Source organism: Anguilla anguilla, chromosome 8 (genome assembly GCF_013347855.1).
Source record: "Anguilla anguilla isolate fAngAng1 chromosome 8, fAngAng1.pri, whole genome shotgun sequence".
Classification (NCBI taxonomy): domain Eukaryota; kingdom Metazoa; phylum Chordata; class Actinopteri; order Anguilliformes; family Anguillidae; genus Anguilla; species Anguilla anguilla.
Window position 1 is genome coordinate 50,912,725 of NC_049208.1, and position 24,189 is coordinate 50,936,913.

At 41.3% G+C, this 24,189-nt stretch overlaps 1 protein-coding gene across 2 annotated transcripts; it reads right to left on the reverse strand.

The window, feature by feature from the left end:
- Positions 1-1,302: 1,302 nt before the first annotated feature.
- Positions 1,303-23,501, reverse strand: LOC118233752 (CD209 antigen-like protein E). Of its 2 annotated transcripts, none has more exons than XM_035429663.1 (8): positions 23,393-23,501; positions 22,304-22,369; positions 19,443-19,568; positions 19,111-19,200; positions 18,307-18,378; positions 3,697-3,848; positions 3,184-3,296; positions 1,303-2,168 (listed from the first exon to the last, which is right to left on the reverse strand). In XM_035429663.1, exons 1-8 carry the CDS (start codon positions 23,463-23,465, stop codon positions 2,006-2,008), a joined length of 855 nt encoding a protein of 284 aa, XP_035285554.1. In that variant the 5' UTR covers positions 23,466-23,501; the 3' UTR covers positions 1,303-2,005. The 2 variants fall into 2 exon arrangements, with proteins under 2 accessions (XP_035285554.1, XP_035285555.1); XM_035429664.1 differs by lacking the exons at positions 1,303-2,168; positions 3,184-3,296; positions 3,697-3,848 and adding exons at positions 13,579-14,878; positions 15,355-15,467; positions 15,856-16,007.
- Between the last annotated feature and the right edge of the window lie 688 nt (positions 23,502-24,189).

The following is a 24,189-nucleotide window of genomic DNA, read 5'->3' on the forward strand; positions in this document are numbered from 1 at the left end:
CCTTGTCACTCAAATCACGACCCTCAAGGTCCAAGAACTGCTGATTTTTACCTGGGAGTCAGATGTGAAGACAGTTTGGCCAATCAGTAGCACTAATTGTTCAGTTAATTATCAGGGGGAAAGAAAACCAGGGCCGGATTTGGAAACGAGGGCCAGATTTAAGTATTAATGCTAGAGCTGTTGAATGAGGTGTGCTTTGTGAGGGCTAAAGTTAAAACCTGCAGGACAGTAGATCTCCCGGAGCAGGACTGGGTAGCGTTGTTCTGTTTCTTTAGCAGATCCTGAGAATAATTAATGCACTGGACACTAGAGGGCGCCATACACTCACAGTCAGGCATTAAGCAGATTCTGAGAATATTAAGCACAGTGAATGCTAGAGGGTGCCAAACACTCATAGTGAAGTATCGCGGTGCTCATTTTCCCTGACCTTCTGAGGTCAGAGCAGAGAGCAAGTGGCAGAAAATCAGAATAGAGATAGACGCTCCCTCATTTCCTTCCACATTCAGCCCATCTGACCCGGGGAGCCTGGAGGCCCTGCCATTTCAGGCAATGTTCAGTTTTTAAAGCTCTCAAATAACTGCTAAAGCAGCTTTTTTACAAAGCTTTTTTATACAAAACTACCCATTTGGATTGGATGGTTCTATTTGAAACCAGGTTGTTGGGTGATCTCTGGATTCAGTGTAGTTTTCAGTCATTGTTGTCATAGATAATTGCTTATTTAGTTCTGGTTGAACACGGCTTGTTTTGGCACATCTTTCGGCACCTTCTGTGCTGCCCAGCGCTGACGGGGTTAAAGTCGTTAACCTCTCCACTGACACGCACACATAGTCTGAGCGTATGCGCCTGTGGGAATTAGCAACAGGCCCAAGAGCTCTGATTTAATCCAGATGGTCCCCCATTACTTCTGGATTCTGGTCAAAGCACATATTTATAATTTATATTTGTGCAACACAAGTATTGTTTTATAAATGTTTCAGAACTTGAAGTGCTGTTATACTTCAGATTTATATGGCAACAACACCCTCTTTTGGCAAAGTACAGCATGCATGCACACGCATACACAAATATTATTATTATTATTTGTGTTCTTATTATTATTATGATTATTATATAATGTAATTTTCAATTATAGACATTCACATTTTTAAATTAATAAAAATCTTAGTGCATGGGATCCCTGGGGAAAGATGCTCTAACCATAAACACTGAATTTATGACCGCAAAGCCAGGCAAAAATATAATGAACAGGCATAGAAAACACACTACACTAAAGGGCGCCATACACTCATCACAAGCGTCATGTCTCTTCAGCATGTAGCTGACCTACTCATTTATTTACACCTTTAGTTGTACATGACCCAAGAAGTCTGGACATACTCCAGTTTTGGGCAGATTTGGCATTTTTAAAAACATACAGTAACTTTCATAAAGAAGCAAAATGATTTGTACATAACTGCCAACATAAGACTATACCACAGGACACATCAGGGAGTCCACAGGTACATTTACAGCACTTAATTACTATGGATATTACAAACAGTACCCACAGCACAAAATCTGTGAACACAACAAATGCTAGAAATACAAATGATACAAGAGACACTTATGGAAACATCCAGAATTACATAACATGAGTTTAACAGACTTTCTCATCCAGAGTGACCCACAGGCACACAATGCAAATGGCACACTGGCAAAATAGCTCAGATAGTATAAAACCGAAAATTTAAATGTTATCAATGTGCTTAAAACGCATACATTTCAAGCATATACATTTTTTTAAAACATACAATAGTTTTCATAGGAAAGCACAGCTTTAGAAAAATGACCACTGCACTGACAAAAAATGCTTAGCCTGCTGATGTTTTCATGGACACATATAAATATGAACTTTAAAACACTGGCAGCATATTATTCTTTTTATAAGTCTAAGCTCGTGTTTCAGAGGATATGGCTACTGATTAGCCACCTCAGGGCGAAACAAGATATTCTGGACCTGATTCGTTCAAATTCGAGGCAGTGTTTCACAGACAAACTTTTTCATGTTTTGACAAGAACTGTCAAACCAGTAATCAGTGTGTTTTTTGCTGTTCCCCAGAGCTGCGCAGTCTTCTCCGGACGGGTCCCCTGAGTCCATCCAGTTGTCCGGCTCTGTTTCCCACCAGTACCTGCAGGGGGGCAGAGAGACACGTGGTAACCTGCCCCAGCAGGGGCAACTGCAGCCCCACAGACCTGAGCCATCAACCATGACTCCTCCTTTCAGTCCAGCTCCTACTGTCCTTCTCTTATCTTGTCTTCTCTCTTGCTCTTACAGAGCTGCAGGGTGGCTGGAAATGGTTTTTGCAATTAGCAGTTAGCAATTAGCAACTACTTCACACATACATACCTACACACACACGTGCACACACAAACACGTGCACAGACGCACACACACACACACATGCGTGCACACAGACACACACACACACACAAGCGCACACAGAAACACACACACAAATGAAAATAAACTGAATAACAGCACAGCGTGCACAGCCTTTGGTTCTCCTGGGGTGAGAGTGTATCCCACTGGTTTAGAATCTCCAGCATGCCACCTATTTATTTTACTTTATTTATTATACATTATTTTTATCCTGATACTGCATTTAACAGTAATTACCATAAACTGAATGTAATGCATAGGTCAATTTAAAGTGTCTGTCAATGGTACTAAAAAAAAACAAAATAAATAAATAAATTTATCCTGAAGTGTAGGAATTCTGTCAAGTCTCTGCTGGGGCAGGAGTTGGCGACCCTTCCTGGATAGCTACAGGATCTGCTGGTTTTTGTTGTTACCCTGTACCCAGCTGATTAAATAAGGCAAGCGGTTACACAGATAACGCACCTCACCTGGAGGGTATTGGACAAAGCGGGATTTCTGAGTTAGCTGGATAACTGCGCTGAGTGAAACCTGGAACAGCTATTTTGACTTCAGTCCATGTTCCAGGTTTGGGAGGGTTCCGGGTTTTACTCAGAGCAGTTCTCCAGCTAACCCGGTAATCCTGCTTCCTGAAACTGGGCCCTGGTTTCTCAGGGCTGATCCGGTCGCTGATTTTAAGGCGAAAACAAACACCAGCAGACCCTGCAGCTCTCCAGGACCAGGGCTGTAGACCCCTGCATTAGGGGAATTATGCACAGGGGCCTTACTGGGTTCCGCTTCTGTCAAGAGGCGTACCGTCCTCCCAGACCCACTGTCCCTCTGTGTTCTGGTCGCTCAGCCCAATCCAGTGCGTCTCATTAATCCTGGACGACACAAAATTCTGCTCAACGACAAAGAGGAATGAAGAGATTAACTCAAAAAATATCTGAACAGCCTCAAGTGTGTCGACACAAATATCTCCAAAGCTTATTGATCACCAAGGCTTTCACACAGAATTCTGATGCAATACGATTTCAACTCGTTCTGCCTTCATGCAACGCTTGCCTTGTGATGAAAGCAAAGCAGGGCTATACAACAGTGCATTTTCATTATTTATAAAATTAAAAAATGTACCTTTACCAGAGATGCTTAAAAAAAAAAAAAGTCTCAAAATATTGTCTTCTTGCCCTGTTCCATCAAACTGTATCACGCACAAGACACAATTAACTATACATGATTCTGCCACTGTCACATGACACATGACATTCCTGATCCTGATTGGCTGGGTTCTTTTCCTTCACCTGTTCCTGTTGGTTGTTTATGATGACCAGATGTGCCCCCTTCGAGGTGCAGTACTCCTGACTTTGAGACCAGTTCATCTTATCAGTGGAGAAGAAGTAAAACTTTCCCTGGTGTATTCTCCATCCAGTGAGGCATGCACTTCCGTCCATAGCTGTGTGTGATATAGAGACAAGGGGCCAGAGATCAATACGGTACAGTGGCATCTGCTAACATTACATTACAGGCATTTAGCAGACGCTCTTATCCAGAGCGACTTAGATTGTATCCAGTTATACAGCTGGATATATACTGGAGCAATGCAGGTTAAGTACCTTGCTCAAGGGTACAACTGCAGGGTCCTACCAGGGAATCAAACCTTCCTGTTTAATGGAAGGTTTACTTCGAAATGCAAAAATACCAGAAATCAGGCCTGGTAGTGGAATCTGCTGACATACAAACTGTAAATTGAATGGAGATTATGTAACCTCTTCTTGCTGCGATGACAGATGGTTTAGATGCTGATGTACATCTGTTTCTATCTAATCAAAACCAAAATAGCTTTAGTTTGTGTTTGTTTTCTTCAAAAAAACGAAAATATCTCAGGTGCGATTATGTCATTAAGACTGGTGAAAATGTGTTTAAATAAACCAAAAAGAATGAAATATTTAAAAGGAAACCTAGTTTAAGTCATTTATTACGAAAACTGTATCTCTTCAAAAATATCGAAATGAAAAGGCTATGGTGTAACCTCCACAAATTTAATAAAGTAATTAACAAAAATAAAATAAAACAAAAAACTAAGCGTAGGACTCTCCCCTATGTTACCACAAATGTTACCACAAACACATGAAGCAAATTCCAAGAGTTGGGTGTCAACCTTCCGATGACACTCAACTCTTTCTCTCCTTCCCCCCTCTGACACACAGGTCTCCGCTCGCATCTCTGCTTGCCTGAGGGACATCCAGAGCTGGATGGATAACCACGATCTTAAGCTGAACCCAGGTAAGACAGAGATGATCTTCATCCCTGCTCCATCCTCTAACCTCCTTGACTTTTCCATTTCCCTAGGAGACACCGTGGTGTCATCATCACCCACCACAAAAAAACTCGGAGTGGTGATGGACAACAGACTGTCCCTCTCTCAGAACATCACAGCGAGTCGAACGTGCAGGTTCTTCCTGTACAACATCCGGAGAATCCGCCCCTTCCTCACCACCTACGCAACCCAGCTCCTGGTTCAAGCGATGGTCCTGTCCCGCTTGGACTACTGCAACTCGCTGCTGGCTGGTCTGTCAGCATCCGCCATCAGACCCCTGCAGCTCATCCAGAATGCTGCAGCGCGTCTGGTCTACAACCTCCCCAGACATTCCCATGTCACCCCCCTGCTCACTGACCTCCACTGGCTGCCTGTTATGGCTTGCATCAAATTTAAGACCTTGGTGCTTGCATACCAGGCAGCTAAGGGGTCAGCACCAGGATACATCCAGAGGATCATCAGACCCTACACACCAGCCCGACCTTTCCGTTCTGCCACATCTGGAAGCTTGGAACCTCCCCCTCTTCGTGTCTGTACTTCCCGCTCCCGTCTGCTGTCTGTCCTGGCCCCTCGCTGGTGGAATGACCTCCCCGTGGCGGTCAGAACAGCAGAGAATCTGACTACCTTCAAACGCAGACTAAAGACTCATCTCTTCAGGCTGCACCTCTCCCCACCCCTCCCTAACCTATAGTTTAGCTCAATGTACCTAGTTAGGCTAATACAATCATGTTAGTTTTTATTTGGCAGGATTGTTTTTGTCTGATTCTGATTAGGCAAATGTGATTTCAGTGCTAGTTTGTACTTGGCAGGATTGTTTGTTTGCTGAACAGGTTACTCTACAGGGTTGGAGTCCTGATTTATGTGGTCACTTCTGGCACTGTGATCTTTACTTCACTCTAGTGTGTTTCTTTTGCACCTCTGCACCTTGAACTAATGCACTTGTTGTACGTCACTCTGGATAAGAGCGTCTGCTAAATGCCTGTAATGTAATGTAATGTAATGTCTATAATGTCTATACATAATGTAATGTAATGTCTATAAGCCTACAAGACGTCCCACTAAAAAGTGCAAAAGAAACAAAACTCCAAATGCATAAGGGTATACGATTAGGGTGTATTGTCACCTTCAAATGAATGGGGCCTTGACTAACAAGGGGCCTCAAAAAATATTTGAGTACAGGATTTCTAGCCCAATGTGAGATCTTTTCATGGAGCCAAAATCCCTGGTGGCACCCCTGTTCCCCAGTAAAAACTTCCCCCAGCCCACAAGTAGTCTCCACAAAATAACACGTTTGCACAGTCGGTGAACAAATGTTTGAAGCTTGGGGCAAAATGCAACTCTGTCCAAGAGGTCAAAAGGCCAGGACTTGGGCATGGTCCATAGGGTGGCTGAGCTACATACAAGCGCCCCCATGTGGCAGGGAGGTCCACCCCATTCATGGAAGCTTCTAACCTGTGATCTCTCCTCTACCTGTTATCCTTTTTGGTATATACCTATCTGAATCCATATATATGTACTGCAGCACAGGTATCATCAAAATTTGCATGGGTGCAAATGAACCTGAAAGTAGCTTATCAAGAAGTCTAAGTTTGCCATTCTGCCCACGCAAAGACATGTACGGGCATTTAGGCGATGTGGTCAGATGAGTCATCCTTCACCATATTCTCGTTAAGTGGGTGAGTGCACGTGTGGCACTGAATGATTGACTCCTACAGTGAGGGGGTCTGGTGGCTCTGTTATGCCGTGGGAGACATGATTTGGATCCACTTGTCCCCTTAGAGAGAAGGGCCACTGCAAATTAATGCAAAGCTATTCTGAGTTGATCACATTTATCCTATCATTTCTATCCTGACGGGAGTGGTGTCTTCCAGGACGACAATGCCCCCATACACTGGGCACGAGGGGTCACTGAATGGTTTGATGAGTATTAAGATGATTTAAATCACATGCTATGGCCTTCGCAGTCACCAGATCTCAACCCAGATTAACACCTGTGGGAAATTTTGGGGCCAACCTGTTAGACGTCACTCTCCACAACCAACACCAAATATTGATTTGATTTATATTTTTCTTTTGTTCACTCACTTTGCATTTTGTTAATTGATAAAAATAAACTATTAAAATTTCTATTTTTGAAAGCATTCTTACTTTACAGCATTTTTTCACACCTGCCTAAAACTTTTGCACAGTACTGTATATATTTATATATAGACCTGCGATAGTTTGGCGGCCTGTCCAGGGTGTATTTCGGCCTCTCGCCCAATGCATACTGGGATAGGTTCCAGCACCCCCCGGGACCCTGCTCAGGATAAGCGGGTATAGATAATGGATGGATGGATAATATATATAGGAGGCATGGCGGTTCAGTGGGTAGCACTGGTTGTATAAACACTGGTCTTGTATGTGGTCTGGAAAGCAATGGATAGGACATTCTGCACCGCTAAAGGAAAATGAATCATGTGCCTTTCCATTAGCTTATTCCACAGTACACAGGTACTTCAGTCTTTTCTGTTTGCACACTGAAATGAGTGAAGCCAAGAGAGAAAGTAACCCATGAGCCTTTCCCTCTCCAAGATCTGCCCAGTGTACGTTAAGAACTTAAGTTTATAAATGTACAGTATTTTTGTTAAATTAAGTTTGACCTTTAAAAGTTAGGCGTATGTGTGCTTCTTCACGTGTATGCATTCAGCCACAAGTCTGCGGTTTCAGACTGACCTGCTAGCCTCTGCTCCACAGAAGACAGAGAGATGGAGAGTTCCCTGTTCTCCTCCTCCAGGGCGTCCGATTGGTTGGTTTTCTGAACGTCTGTGGCAGGAAGGCAGATTTAAGAAATGGTGGGAATTTGAATTAGAAGATTTATATTTACCGTTGTTTGGCTCCAAAACTTAATGTTGTAGTCTCATGAAACTTAAATTGTGTGATACCATCTGTAATGAGAATTATTATTATTATTATTATTATTATTGTTGCTGTTGTTGTTGTTGTTGTTAAGTATTATAGTAGTGGCTCAGAGGAGGGTTAATGGTGACTAGAGGGAAGCTGGTGACACTCACACAGGATCCCCAGAGCATTAAGACCACCCAGCAGAGCTAGGCAGAGTGCAGCTAGCACGGCCAGGTTGCACCTGTAGGGGGCGCCACCATTCCCAGCTGCAGAAAGAGGAGAGGAGCCTGTGTGTTCTGTACACAACAAACAGGAGGCATGCCAGGGAGCATTACAGCCAGTAAACATGAGTTTTATATCAATGTTACACCAGGTCAGTCAATCAATCAATCAATCAATCAATCTATCTATCTATCTATCTATCTATCTACCTACCTACCTACCTATCTATCTCTATGATTCTGTCTGTTTAGTCTCGAGATCAATCATTCTCTGATACAATTTTGCACATTGGTAGGCAGAACCATGAACAGGGGAGTTTATCAGAGTATGCAAAGTGGTAGCTGGAAGATGGCGTGCATTTGGAAATTGGAAAAAGGTGTTTTTATGGCAAGCCATTTAAGGTTTTATTCAACTTGTTTTTTATATCAAGAATTACATTTTAATTAGTTATAATAGGTATTTTTGAAATCAAGTATTACATTTGAACTAATTAAAATTGAAATTCTTGATACCAGGAATTGAATTTTAACTAGTTAAAATTATCCATCCATCCATCCATCCATCTATCCATTATCTATACCTGCTATCCTGGGCAGGGTTACAGGGAGTGCTGGAGCCTATCCCAGTGTGCATTGAGTGAGAGGCAGGAATACACCCTGGACAGGACATCAATCTATCGTAGAACACACACACCATTCACTCACCATTCATCCACACACTCATACCTATGGGCAATTTAGAGCCCCATTTAGTCTGCCTGCATGTCTTTGGACCGTGTGAGCCTGGGAGGAAACCCCAGTGCCCAGAGGAAACCCATGCGGACACGGGGAGAACTCGACACAGACAGGCCCAGACTGGGACTTCTTGCTGTGAGGCAACAGTGCTACCCACTGCATCACCGTACCGTCCTTGTTAAAATTAGTATTCTTGATATCAAGAATTCAATTTCAACTAGTTAAAATTAGAATTCTTGATATCAGCAACTGAATTTTAACTAGTTAAATGGGAAATTTAAATTTTAACTAGTTAATATTCAATTATTGATGTCAAGAATTCCTGATTTAACTAGTTAAAATTCAATTATTGATGTCAAGAATTCCTGTTTTAACTAGTTAAAATTCCATTGTTGATATCAAGAATAACAATTTCAACTAGTTAAAAATCAATTCTCAATATCAAGAGTAGAAAGGAAAAACGTAAATGCAACTCTGAGAGCATGAAACCTGTTTATATGTTCAGCTTGACATTTAAAAGTTATAATTATGGGCCAAAGGTATAATCATAAAGCAACTCCACATTTTCTTGCATATTGTTACACTCTCAAGAGGATTTTATAGAATATTATTTCTGTGTTTTTCTTATTTTCGTTCTTGGTCCTTTAAGAATGTTACTCTGCCTAGACTGACACGTGTCAATGAAGCTCATTAACATTAGAACTATTTTAAATTCAGTTTTTGATATCAAGAATACTTATTTTAACAAGTTAAAACTGAATTGTTTACATCAGGAATTCAAGTTATTTCTTGTTAAAATCAAGCATTTGAATCATAATTAGTTAGAACTGAATTATTGATATCAAAACCAAGTTGAATAAAAGCTTAAACGTTGACATGTTATGCAATGCATGCCTTGTAGATTTGACGGTACCCTCTTCACTAACCCTGCACACAGCCATGAGTCACAAAGGCACACTCATGATCTGGCTAATTGCCCGTCCAGACCATGCCGTAACAAAGTGAGAAAACGCTTAAGAACACCATGCGTCTGCTACTTTTCCAGCCTCGCCTGTTTCCACCGGTCAAAAAGTCTTGAAGGTTATACATCTGTCACAAAAAATAACAGGTCTGCCTGCCCCAAACCTTTTTCCCTGTAATCCTGAAGCAGTATCGGGGAAAACCCAAGCCGTTGACCTGGACCACCCATTAAATTACTGTTTTGCCAAACTGTCCTCTGGACCGAAGTACAGGTGACTGTGCGGTGAAACAAAATAGGTTTCAGCTGAAGTTTCAGCCAACTTTGTCAAAAGATTTTAAACAGTTAATGTAACAATGTTTCTAACCCAATGTTGGTCAGTATGATGTATGTTGTAAATTAAATGACAACATTATCATTCCTGAGCACCTGCTGAAGTTTATTGTATCAATGTTGGACAATTCACCATGCAAGAGGTGTGAAAGGTATATCCTTTCGGAGGGCAAAATAATACATTTTTTTATTATATCAATTTTTATTATTTTGTTTAATAAATCAGACTATATTGATCTCAGTGAGGATTCATTTTTACATCTACAGAAGACATTAAGCACTCAAAGTCTGTTATTAATATAGACATAAAATATAAAACAATGAACACAGAATTCATCATGCTGTTTGCATTTAATAGTAACAGCAGTACAGCAGTGTATCACTGGAACCTGTAGTGCTTGTAATTTACTCGAAAATTTCTACTAAAACTTGTTATATGGTTTCTGTTGGATCTAATTTTTTGTCTGTGCTAAAATTCATAAATTGCACAAAATATAACATATAGCATATTTGAGCCCAGAGGATATGTCATGAAATCATTGAAAATGCTTGTTTTCAATGTGGTCCTCCGTGGAAACAAATTTGTTGAAAATGAAGAATAGCATCTGTCTCACTGTAAACGTCGTAAATAAAGAGAAATAAGTGAGTTCTGATGCATATACTGAATATACTAACCGACAGGGCAGTTCTGTTTCTCTCCTGACTCCTGCTCAGCAGCATTGGCATGGATATCCTGATCTCCTGTGGAAGAAAGAGAGATTTTGAACCCTTCGATTTGTAAGATCACAAATACGTGATTAGAACGTTCTTAACTGAACATTCTAATGCTGCTGTAACAATTGCCACTGGTGATGGACAGCGATGAGATCTAGAACACTGACTTAACATTTCAAAAATATATTTCACAAAACCGACTGCAGGTTTCATTTTCAAAGCAACACAGCACAGTTTCTAAAACACATCTCACAACCACAATCCACCTACTCATGCTGTAGCCCTTCACAGTAAAGCACACACATTTCCTGCATTGGGCATCTGTGTGAAAGAAGGAAGGCCAAACAAGGCAACACAAGGAAAGTGAATAACTGTGAAAGTGCGCTGGCAGTTTGACAGCGAGCCTGAAGAAGTGGGCCTCTTTCTCGGCCCATTAAATATAATACACTGTTACTTGATGATAAATAAAGGAAAGCTGATTAAAAAGTAATTACAGATAAGATGTGGAGAAGTTAGTATTCATTTTAGAGGGGTTCCCCTGGGTCATAAAATAAATGCTATGCTCTCAGTCCTGAACTCCAGTAGGATACGCAGTACATAACATGACTGTGACAACTGAACTAATTTACAAAAGAAGCAACACACTGACAGAAGTAGGTTTTTAAAGAGTGATTGAGAGATTTTTTTCCATGTCACCTACACAGTAAGACAGTGGCATAAAATGACTGTTGAACGGGACTAAATCTTGCTGAAAGTATAAGTGCTAGCTGTTTAACATTTTGGGTATGAACGCTACCTACGTAAGCTCTGATTTCTGAGAGGAAAGGTACCAGAACCAAGCCACAGGAGCGGACCAAGCACAGACAACAGCTATATTCCCTCAAAGAATTAGAGTAGAGCGTGTCTGCCAAATGCCTGTAATGTAATATAAAGAAAGGTCTCACCTTTGAAGAGATCTGCCGCTTGCCTCTCCTCCAGGTCAGAGAACACCATTTCTGCGTTGCCGTAGACTTTGTCCATCTCACATACTCGGCAGGGAGACACTGAAGTGAGGAAAGCTGCCTGTTCTGAGCTGTGCTGAATGGGGAAAAAAAACACTTGATTAACATGACGGGGTGTCAGTGAAGGCAACCCCCCCCCCCCGCCGTGACTACAAACACAGAGGAAGTGGTGATATGTTCTCGCCAGACAGAAAATTTGAGAAATAAACGAGGAAACCGCAGTCAGCGCTACTGGTACTTAATGGGAAGACCGAAAGCAGTCATTTGAGGACGTGCAGTTTATACAGCAGTGATCCACAAACTCAAAATTCATTTTAGAGATTTTCACTGCCGTTAAACTCTGGATTTTTATTTATTTCTTTTTCACCCTGAGAAGAATGGGAGGGTTATACAGAATGTGTTTTCTCAGCTCTGTGGGTGACCCACCCTCTCAAGCTGAGTAATTCAGTCATTTCAGAGCAGGGCTGCCCAACCCTGCTGCTGGAGATCTACCGTCCTGCAGGTTTTCATTTCAACCATTATTTTGCACACCAGGTTCTACTAATTAGCAGCTCAACAAGATCTGTAGCTCCTTGTCACTCAAATCACGACCCTCAAGGTCCAAGAACTGCTGGTTTTTACCTGGGAGTCAGGTGTGAAGACAGTCTGGCCAATCAGTAGCACTTATTGTTAAGTTAATTATCAGGGGGAAAAGAAAACCAGAGTCGGATTTGGATTTGAGGGCCAGATTTAAGTACTCATGCTAGAGCTGTTGAATGAGGTGTGCTTTGTGAGGGCTAAAGTTAAAACCTGCAGGACAGTAGATCTCCCGGAGCAGGACTGGGTAGCGTCGTTCTGTTTCTTTAGGAGATCCTGAGAATAATGAATGCACTGGACACTAGAGGGTGCCAAACACTCACAGTCAGGCATTAAGCAGATTCTGAGAATATTAAACACAGTGAACGCTAGAGGGCGCCAAACACTCACAGTGAAGTACCGCGGTGCTCATTTTCCCTGACCTTCTGAGGTCAGAGCAGAGAGCAAGTGGCAGAAAATCAGAATAGAGATAGACGCTCCCTCATTTGCTTCCACATTCAGCCCATCTGACCCGGGGAGCCTGGAGATCCTGCCATTTCAGGCAATGTTCAATTATTAAAGCTCTCAAATAACTGCTAAAGCAGCTTTTGTTTTTATACAAAACTACCCATTTGGATTGGGTGGTTCTATTTGAAACCAGGTTGTTGGGTGATCTCTGGATTCAGTGTAGTTTTCAGTCATTGTTGTCATGGATAATTGCTTATTTAGTTCCTGCTGAACACGGCTTGTTTTGGCACATCTTTCGGCACCTTCTGTGCTGCCCAGCGCTGACGGGGTTAAAGTCGTTAACCTCTCCACTGACACGCACACATAGACTGAGCCGGGCGTATGTGGGAATTAGCAACAGGCCCAAGAGCTCTGATTTAATCCAGATGGTCCCCCATTACTTCTGGATTCTGGTCAAAGCACATATTTATAATTTATATTTGTGCAACACATGTATTGTGTTATAAATGTTTCAGAACTTGAAGTGCTGTTATTATTCAGATTTATATAGCAACAGCACCCTCTTTTGGCAAAGTACAGCATGCATGCACACACACACACAAATATTATTATTATTATTTGTGTTATTATTATTATGATTATTATATAATGGAATTTTTAATTATAGACATTCACATTTTTAAATTAATAAAAATCTTAGTTCATGGGATCCCTGGGGAAAGATGCTCTAACCATAAACACTGAATTTATGACCGCAAAGCCAGGAAAAAATAATAAACAGAGGCATAGAAAACACAGAACACTAGAGGGCGCCAGGCACTCGTCCCTTCAGCATGTAGGTGACCTACTCATTTATTTACACCTTTAGTTGTACATGACCCAAGAAGTCTGGACATACTCCAGTTTGGGACATATTTGACAATTTAAAAAACATACAGTAACTTTCATAAAGAAGCAAAATGATTTGTACGTAACTGCCAACATAAGACTATATGTTACGACCCCATGGGTCTAGGGGTGCATGGGGTATGTAACTGGATGTTAAAATAGCCGGGAGATGTTAAGGCTGTATAGATGGTAACAACAATAAATCAAACACAGACAAAAGCAGCAACTCAGTGCATGGGTGTTTTACTGTGATAACAAAACAAAAAGGTGCAACAAACTACTACCGGACATACAACATCCCAGACACACACTACCAGGGTCAACGGACGCTGGATGTTGCCAAAAGAACAGAAAAACAAGCTAGCTAAACCAGAGAGTAATTTAATCTAGTGTATCAAGTACACAAACAAAAGGCCTATCTACTCTAACTAGCAGACTGAAAACACAATTGGTTGGTAATCATCCCTAAGGACTAGTGGATCTATACACAACATAGCCTACGGGCATATGTACAGGAGCCCCCAGTCTTACCTGTCCCAAGCCTTGGAAGTGTACACAAAACAAGACAAGTTCAAATGAGTGATTAACATAGAGTCAAATACTACACAACACAGAGCAACAAGTCAGACATCCATTATTACAAACAGTCACGGTTTATATAGCAGAGGTGGCGAGTTCTGATTGGTTGTCCAGAATTGACACGGAGGGTGGGGATTGGTGAAGGTGGGACTTGGTGGATGGTGATTGACAGGTGAAGGCAGGGAAGTCCACACAAAAGAAACACATGGCACGTAACACTATACCACAGGACACATCAGGGAGTCCACAGGTACATTTACAGCACTTAATTACTATGGATATTACAAACAGTACCCACAGCACAAAATCTGCAGACACAACAAATGCTAGAAATACAAATGATACAAGAGAGGCACTTATGGAAACATCCAGAATTACATAACATGAGTTTAACAGACTTTCTCATCCAGAGTGACCCACAGGCACCCAATGCAAATGGCACACTGGTAAAATAGCTCACATAGTTTTAATAGGAAAGCACAGATTTAGAAAGATGACCACTGCACTGACAAAAAATGCTTGGCCTGCTGATGTATTCATGGACATATATAAATATGAACTTTAAAATACTGACAGCATATTAGTCTTTTTATGAGTCAGAGCCCGTGCTTCAGAGGATGTGGCTGCTGATTAGCCACCTCAGGGCGAAACAAGATATTCTGGGCCTGATTCGTTCAAATTCGAGGAAGTGTTTCACAGACAAACTTTTTTATTTTTCCACAAGAAGCATCAAACCAGTAAGCAGGGTTGTCGTCCCCCAGACTGGCGCAGTCTTCTCCGGACGGGTCCCCTGAGTCCATCCAGTTGTCCGGCTCTGTTTCCCACCAGTACCTGCAGGGGGGCAGAGAGACATGTGGTAACCTGCCCCAGCAGGGGCAACTGCAGCCCCACAGACCTAAGCCATCAACCATGACTCCTCCTTTCAGTCCTACTGCCCTTTGCTTATCTTGTCTTCTCTCTTGCTCTTACAGAGCTGCAGGGTAGCTGGTAATGGTTTTTGCAATTAGCAGTTAGCAATTAGCAACTACTTCACACATACATACCTACACACACACACACATACACACACACAAATGAAAATAAACTGAATAACAGCACAGCGTGCACACCCTTTGGTTCTCCTGGGGCGAGAGTGTATCCCTCTGGTTTAGAATCTCCAGCATGCCCCACCTATTTATTTTACTTTACATTATTTTTATCCTGATACTGTATTTAACACTAAAAAGCAAACACCAGCAGACCCTGCAGCTCTCCAGGACCAGGGCTGTAGACCCCTGCATTAGGGGAATTATGCACAGGGGCCTTACTGGGTTCCGCTTCTGTCAAGAGGCGTACCGTCCACCCAGACCCACTGCCCCTCTGTGTCCCGGTCGCTCAGCCCAATCCAGTGCGTCTCACGAATACTGGACGACACAAAATTCTGCTCAACGAAAAAGAGGAATGAAGAGATTAACTCAAAAAATATCTGAACAGCGCCAAGTGGGTCGACACAAATATCTCCAAAGCTTATTGATCACCAAGGCTTTCACACAGAATTCTGATGCAATACGATTTCAACTCGTTCTGCCTTCATGCAACGCTTGCCTTGAAAACAAAGCAGGACTATATAACATTTTTATTTTGTGCATTTTGAGAGAGAAGCGAGAGAGAACCAGAGAAGCTTAAACAAAAGTCTCAAGATATTGTCTTCTTGCCCTGTTCCATCAAACTGTATCACGCACAAGACACAATTAACTATACATGATTCTGCCACTGTCACATGACACATGACATTCCTGATCCTGATTGGCCGGGTTCTTTTCCTTCACCTGTTCCTGTTGGTTTTTTATGATGACCAGATGTGCCCCCTTCGAGGTGCAGTACTCCTGACTTTGAGACCAGTGCATCTTCTTAGTGGAGAAGAAGTAACACTTTCCCTGATGTATTCTCCATCCAGTGAGGCATGCACATCCGTCCATAGCTGTGTGTGATATAGAGACAAGGGGCCAGAGATCAATATGGTACAGTGGCGTCTAACATTACATTACAGGCATTTAGCAGACGCTCTTATCCAGAGCGACTTAGATTGTATCCAGTTATACAGCTGGATATATACTGAAGCAATGCAGGTTAAGTACCTTGCTCAAGGGTACAACTGCAGGGTCCTACTAGGGAATCAAACCTGCGACCTTTAGGTTACAAGACCAACTCCTTAGCTATTATACTACACTGTCACACTTTAGGCATAACATTCTGCATATTCTCTACATTAAATAAAGATAACCTCTGCTTGCTGTGATACACAAATGTGGTGTCCGAGTTTACAGCGGTGTTCGTCTGTTTCCTGTGTCAGGGCATTTCCTCTAAGCTTCTCAGTTCTCAAAAGGGCACAGTGCCTTTCTGAATAGTTGTAAAAATTTTTAACCTTTTTTTTTCGCATTCAGAGTGGCCACACAAAAAAGGTGCTAGCTGAGGCCCATTATCCAGAGGCTAGCACTGGGACCCTGCTGAGAACTGTTGAAAGAAAGTTCTGGAACTCAGAAAAAAAGCTTAGTGGACACACTCCCTTACACAGGGCCTCACTCTCAAATTAATACTGAAACCAAAATGGTTTCAGTTCCCTGTTTTATGGAAGGTTTTCTTCGAAATGCAAAAATACCAGAAATCAGGCCTGGTATTGGAATCTGCTGACATACAAACTGTAAAATGAATTGAATTGAAATGGTTTAGATGCTGATGTACATCTGTTTCTGTCTAATCAAAACCAAAATAGCTTTAGTTTGTGTTTGTTTTCTTCAAAAAAACGAAAATATCTCAGGTGCGATTATGTCATTAAGACTTGTGAAAATGGGTTTAAATAAACCAAAAAGAATGAAATATTTAAAAGGAAACATAGTTTAAGTCGTTTATTACGAAAACTGTATCTCTTCAAAAATATCGAAATAAAAAGGCTATGGTGTAACCTCCACAAATTTAATAAAGTAATTAACAAAAATAAAATAAAACAAAAAACTAAGCGTAGGACTCTCCCCTATGTTACCCCAAACACATGAAGCAAATTCTGTCTATAAGCCTACAAGACTTCCTACCAAAAAGTGCAAAAGAAACAAAAATCCAAATGCATAAGGGTATACGATTAGGGTGTATTGTCACCTTCAAATGAATGGGGCCTTGACTAACAGGGGGTCTCAAAAAATATTTGAGTACAGGATTTTCTGGCCCAATGTGAGATCTTTTCATGGAGCCAAAATCCCTGGTGGCACCCCTGTTCCCCAGTAAAAACTTCCCCCTGCCCACAAGTAGTCTCCACTTCGTCAAGAGGAAACACAGACCCCAATGTCTACTGGCGCACCATGGTCACCACCATTATAACCTTTTCCAGCAATTCTCCCAATTAAGTACTAACAAGGCTGTTGGCTATGATGACCATTTGTGAGTACATACTTCTGAGCAACGTAAAATCATTTGCTACATTTCTAATGCTACTTTAATAAAATTAATACTCATAATTTGTATAGTTTTTTTGTCATACACATCAGAGCTCAATTCACATGTGGCAGGGAGGTCCACCCCATTCATGGAAGCTTCTAACCTGTGAACCTGAAAGTAGCTTATCAAGAAGTCTGAGTTTGCCATTCTGCCCACGCAAAGACATGTACGGGCATTTAGGCGATGTGGTCAGATGAGTCATCCTTCACCATGTCTTTGATAAGTGGGTGAGTGCACGTGTGGCACTGAATGATTGACTCCTACAGTGAGGGGGTCTGGTGGCTCTGTTATGCTGTGGGAGGCATGATTTGGATCCACTTGTCCCCTTAGAGAGGGCCACTGCAAATTAATGCAAAGCTATTCTGAGTTGATCACATTTATCCTATCATTTCTATCCTGACGGGAGTGGTGTCTTCCAGGACGACAATGCCCCCATACTCTGGGCACAAGGGGTCACTGAATAGAGTATTAAAATGATCTAAATCACATGCTATGGCCTTCGCAGTCACCAGATCTCAACCCAGATGAAGACCTGTGGGAAATTATGGGGCCAACCTCTAAGACAGCGCTCTCCACCACCGCCATCAAAACACAAAATTAAGAAATATCTTGACGAAGAATGTTGTTCCACCCCCCCAGCGGACTTCCAGAGACTTGCAGTATCTATGCCACGGTGCATTGAAGCCTCTCTGGCAGCTCGTGGTTGCCCAACACCTTACTAAGACACTTTGTGTTTTTATTTTTTATTTATAAAATAAAAAGTTAATAAAATGTAGCATCAGTTCTCTTACCTCGATAAGCAGAGAGTGTTTCTGACGCATTTCTGTGTCTCACTTGCAGTTCCTCCAACTTTCTTTCGGTTCCTGAGTCATATAAAGAGGAATATTATTCACCATAACTCAGATTTTTCGTAAGTCTTTATTTTTGTAGATCTATTGCAAATATTTAGACATATATATCAATCCATCCATCCATTATCTATACCTGCTTATCCTGAGCAGGGTCGCAGGGGGTGCTGGAGCCTATCCCAGCATGCATTGGGCGAGAGGCAGGAATACACCCTGGACAGGCTGCCAATCTTTTGAGCAATTTAGAGTCTCCAATTAGCTCACCTGCATGTCTTTGGACTGTGGGAGGACACCGGAGTACCCGGAGGAAACCCACACGGACACGCCCAATGCATGCTGGGATAAGCTCCAGCACCCGCAGCAACCCTGCTCAGGATAAGCAGGTATAGATAATGGATGGATGGATTTATATATATATATATATATATATATATATAGGAGGCATGGCAGTTCAGTGGGTAGCACTGGTCGTATAAACACTGGTCTTGTATGTCGTCTGGAAGGCAATGGATAGGACATTCTGCACCACTAAAGGAAAATGGACGATGTGCTTTTCTATTAGCTTTTCCCAAGTGACCCGTGAGCCTTTCCCTCTCCAAGATCTACCCCTCAAATAGTACGTTAAGAACTGAAGTTTATAAAGGTACAGTATTCTTGTTAAATTAAGTTTGACTGTTTAAAAGTTAGGCATATGTGTGCTTCTTCACATGTATGTGTTCAGCCACAAGTCTGCGGCTTCAGACTGACCTGCTAGCCTCTGCTCCACAGAAGACAGAGAGATGGAGAGTTCCCTGTTCTCCTCCTCCAGGGCATCCGATCGGTTGCTTTTCTGAACGTCTGTGGCAGGAAGGCAGATTTAAGAAATGGTGGGAATTTGAATTAGAAGATTTATATTTACCGTTGTTTGGCTCCAAAACTTAATGTTGTAGTCTCATGAAACTTAAATTGTGTGATACCATCTGTAATGAGAATTATTATTATTATTATTATTGTTGTTGTTAAGTTAAGTGTTGTTAAGTATTATAGTAGTGGCTCAGAGGAGGGTTAATGGTGACTAGAGGGAAGCTGGTGACACTCACACAGGATCCCCAGAGCATTAAGACCACCCAGCAGAGCTAGGCAGAGTGCAGCTAGCACGGCCAGGTTGCACCTGTAGGGGGCGCCACCGTTCCCAGCTGCAGAAAGAGGAGAGGAGCCTGTGTGTTCTGTACACAACAAACAGGAGGCATGCCAGGGAGCATTACAGCCAGTAAACATGAGTTTTATATCAATGTTACACCAGGTCAGTCAATCAATCAATCAATCTATCTATCTATCTATCTATCTATCTATCTATCTATCTATCTATCTATCTATCTATCTATCTATCTATCTATCTATCTATCTATCTATCTATCTATCTATCTATCTATCTATCTATCTATCTATCTATCTATCTATCTATCTATCTACCTACCTACCTACCTACCTACCTACCTACCTACCTACCTACCTACCTATCTATCTCTATGATTCTGTCTGTTTAGTCTCGAGATCAATCATTCTCTGATACAATTTTGCACATTGGTAGGCAGAACCATGAACAGGGGAGTTTATCAGAGTATGCAAAGTGGTAGCTGGAAGATGGTGTGCATTTGGAAATTGGAAAAAGGTGTTTTTATGGCAAGCCATTTAAGGTTTTATTCAACTTGTTTTTTATATCAAGAATTACATTTTAATTAGTTATAATAGGTATTTTTGAAATCAAGTATTACATTTGAACTAATTAAAATTGAAATTCTTGATACCAGGAATTGAATTTTAACTAGTAAAAATTATCCATCCATCCATCCATCCATCTATCCATTATCTATACCTGCTATCCTGGGCAGGGTTACAGGGAGTGCTGGAGCCTATCCCAGTGTGCATTGAGTGAGAGGCAGGAATACACCCTGGACAGGACGTCAATCTATCGTAGAACACACACACCATTCACTCACCATTCACCCACACACTCATACCTATGGGCAATTTAGAGCCCCATTTAGTCTGCCTGCATGTCTTTGGACCGTGTGAGCCTGGGAGGAAACCCCAGTGCCCAGAGGAAACCCATGCGGACACGGGGAGAACTCGACACAGACAGGCCCAGACCGGGACTTCTTGCTGTGAGGCAACAGTGCTACCCACTGCATCACCGTACCATCCTAGTTAAAATTAGAATTCTTGATATCAGCAACTGAATTTTAACTAGTTAAATGGGAAATTTAAATTTTAACTAGTTAATATTCAATTATTGATGTCAAGAATTCCTGATTTAACTAGTTAAAATTCAATTATTGATGTCAAGAATTCCTGTTTTAACTAGTTAAAATTCCATTGTTGATATCAAGAATAACAATTTTAACTAGTTAAAAATCAATTCTCAATATCAAGAGTAGAAAGGAAAAACGTAAATGCAACTCTGAGAGCATGAAACCTGTTTATATGTTCAGCTTGACATTTAAAAGTTATAATTATGGGCCAAAGGTATAATCATAAAGCAACTCCACATTTTCTTGCATATTGTTACACTCTCAAGAGGATTTTATAGAATATTATTTCTGTGTTTTTCTTATTTTCGTTCTTGGTCCTTTAAGAATGTTGCTCTGCCTAGACTGACACGTGTCAATGAAGCTCATTAACATTAGAACTATTTTAAATTCAGTTTTTGATATCAAGAATACTTATTTTAACAAGTTAAAACTGAATTGTTTACATCAGGAATTCAAGTTATTTCTTGTTAAAATCAAGCATTTGAATCATAATTAGTTAGAACTGAATTATTGATATCAAAACCAAGTTGAATAAAAGCTTAAACGTTGACATGTTATGCAATGCATGCCTTGTAGATTTGACGGTACCCTCTTCACTAACCCTGCACACAGCCATGAGTCACAAAGGCACACTCATGATCTGGCTAATTGCCCGTCCAGACCATGCCGTAACAAAGTGAGAAAACGCTTAAGAACACCATGCGTCTGCTACTTTTCCAGCCTCGCCTGTTTCCACCGGTCAAAAAGTCTTGAAGGTTATACATCTGTCACAAAAAATAACAGGTCTGCCTACCCCAAAACTTTTTCCCTGTAATCCTGAAGCAGTATCGGGGAAAACCCAAGCCGTTGACCTGGACCACCCGTTAAATTACTGTTTTGCCAAACTGTCCTCCGGGCCAAAGTACAGGTGGCTGTGCGGTGAAACAAAATAGGTTTCAGCTGAGGTTTCAGCCAAATTTGTCAAAAGATTTTAAACAGTTAATGGAACAAAGTTTTTGTTTCTCAATATGCTGTATGTTGTAAATTAAATGACAACATTATCATTTCTGAGCACCTGTTGAAGTTTATTGTATCAATGTTGGACAAGTCACCATGCAAGAGGTGTGAAAGATATGTCCTTTCAGAGGGCAAAATAATATATATTTTTTATAATATCAATTTTTATTATTTTGTTTAATAAATCAGACTATATTGATCTCTGTGAGGATTCATTATTACATCTACAGAAGACATAAAGCACTCAAAGTCTGTTATTAATATAGACATAAGATATAAAACAATGAACACAGAATAACATCACAATCGTGCTGTTTGCTTTTAATAGTAACAGCAGTACAGAAGTGCATCACTGGAACCTGTAGTGCTTGTTATTTACTCGAAAATTTCTACTAAAACTTGTTATATGGTTTCTGTTGGATCAAACTTTTTGTGTGCTAAAATTCATAAATTGCACAAAATATAACATATAGCATATTTGAGCCCAGAGGATATGTCATGAAATCATTACTGAAAATGTTTATTTTCAATGTGGTCCTCCATGGAAACGAATAAACTATTTTTTGAAAATGAAGAACAGCATCTGTCTCTCTGTAAACGTCGTAAATAAAGTGAACTAAGGGAGTTCTGATGCATATACTGAATATACTAACCGACAGGGCAGTTCTGTTTCTCTCCTGACTCCTGCTCAGCAGCATTGGCATAGATATCCTGATCTCCTGTGGAAGAAAGGGAGATTTTGAACCCTTCGATTTGTAAGATCACAAATACGTGATTAGAACGTTCTTAACTGAACATTCTAATGCTGCTGTAACAATTGCCAATGGTGATGGACAGCGATGAGATCTAGAACACTGACTGAAAATATCAAAAACATATTTCACAAAACCGACTGCAGGCTTCATTTTCAGAGCAGCACAGCACAGTTTCTAAAACATCTCAGAACAACAATCCATCTACTCATGCTGTAGCCCTTCACACTAAAGCACACACATTTCCTGTGTTCGGCATCTGTGTGATAGAAGGAAGGCCAAACAGGGCAACACAAGGAAAGTGAATAACTGTGAAAGTGCGCTGGCAGTTTGACAGCGAGTTTGAAGAAAGGGGCCTCTTTCTCGGTCCATTAAATATAATGCACTGTTACTTGACGATATATAAAGGAAAGCTGATAACAAAATGATTTGCAATAAGATGTGAAGAAGTTAGTATTCATTTTAGAGGGGTTCCCCTGGGTTATAAAATAAATGCTATGCTCACAGTCCTGAACTCCGGTAGGATACGCAGTACATAACATGACTGTGACAACTGAACTAATTTGGTACATAACTACATAAGTAGTTTTTGAAAGAGTGACTGAGAGATTTTATTCCAAGTCACCTACACAGTAAGACAATGGCATAAAATGACTGTTGAAGGAGACTAAATATTGCTGAACGTATAACTGTTTGCTGTCTAACTTTTTGGGTTTGAATGCTACCTGATCTCTGTGAGGAGAGGTACCCAGAACCAAGCCAGTGGAGCGGACCAAGCGCAGACCTCAGCTGTATTCCCTCAAAGAATTAGAGGAGCAAAAGAGAAAGTCTATGCAGTCGTTCCCTGCACTTGGAACTGTACTTCCCTCTAGGGTATTCAACACACTTGCTCCTGGTTTTGGTTATACACTTTGCTGTACGTCGCTCTGGATAAGCGCGTCTGCCAAATGCCTGTAATGTAATGTAATGTACTGTAAAGAAAGGTCTCACCTTTGAAGAGATCTGCCGCTTGCCTCTCCTCCAGGTGAGAGAACACTATTTCAGCGTTGCTGTAGACGTCCATCTCACAGACCGGGCAGGGCGGACACTGAAGTGAGGAAAGGTGTCTGTACTGAGCTGCGCTGAACGAAGAAAAAAAACAAAAAACCATTCGATTAACATGACGGGGTGTCAGTGAAGGCAAACCCCCCCCCTCTCGTGACTACAAACACAGAGGAAGTTTATTAAAAAATAAACGAGTAAAACCGCAGCTATAGATAGTCAGCGCTACTGGTACTTAATGGGAAGACCAAAAGCAGTCATTTGAAGACGTACAGTTTATACAGCAATGGTCCTCGAACTCATGCTGAAGAAAAGCATTTATTTTTCACCCTGAACACAACGGCAGGGTTATACAGTGTTTTCTCAGCTCTGTGGGTGACCCACCCTCTCAAGCTGAGTAATTCAGTCATTCCAGACCAGGGCTGCCCAACCCTGCTACAGGAGATCTACCGTCCTGCAGGTTTTCATTTCAACCCTAATTTTGCACGCCAGGTTCTACTAATTAGCGGCTCAACGAGGTCTATAGCTCTGTGTTACTCAAATCACGACCCTCAAGGTCCAAGAACTGCTGGTTTTCCACCCTCCCTTTACCTGGGAGTCAGGTGTGAATACAGTTTGGCCAATCAGTAGCACTTATTGTTAAGTTAATTATCAGGGGGAAAAGAAAACCAGAGTCGGATTTGGATTTGAGGGCCAGATTTAAGTACTCATGCTAGAGCTGTTGAATGAGGTGTGCTTTGTGAGGG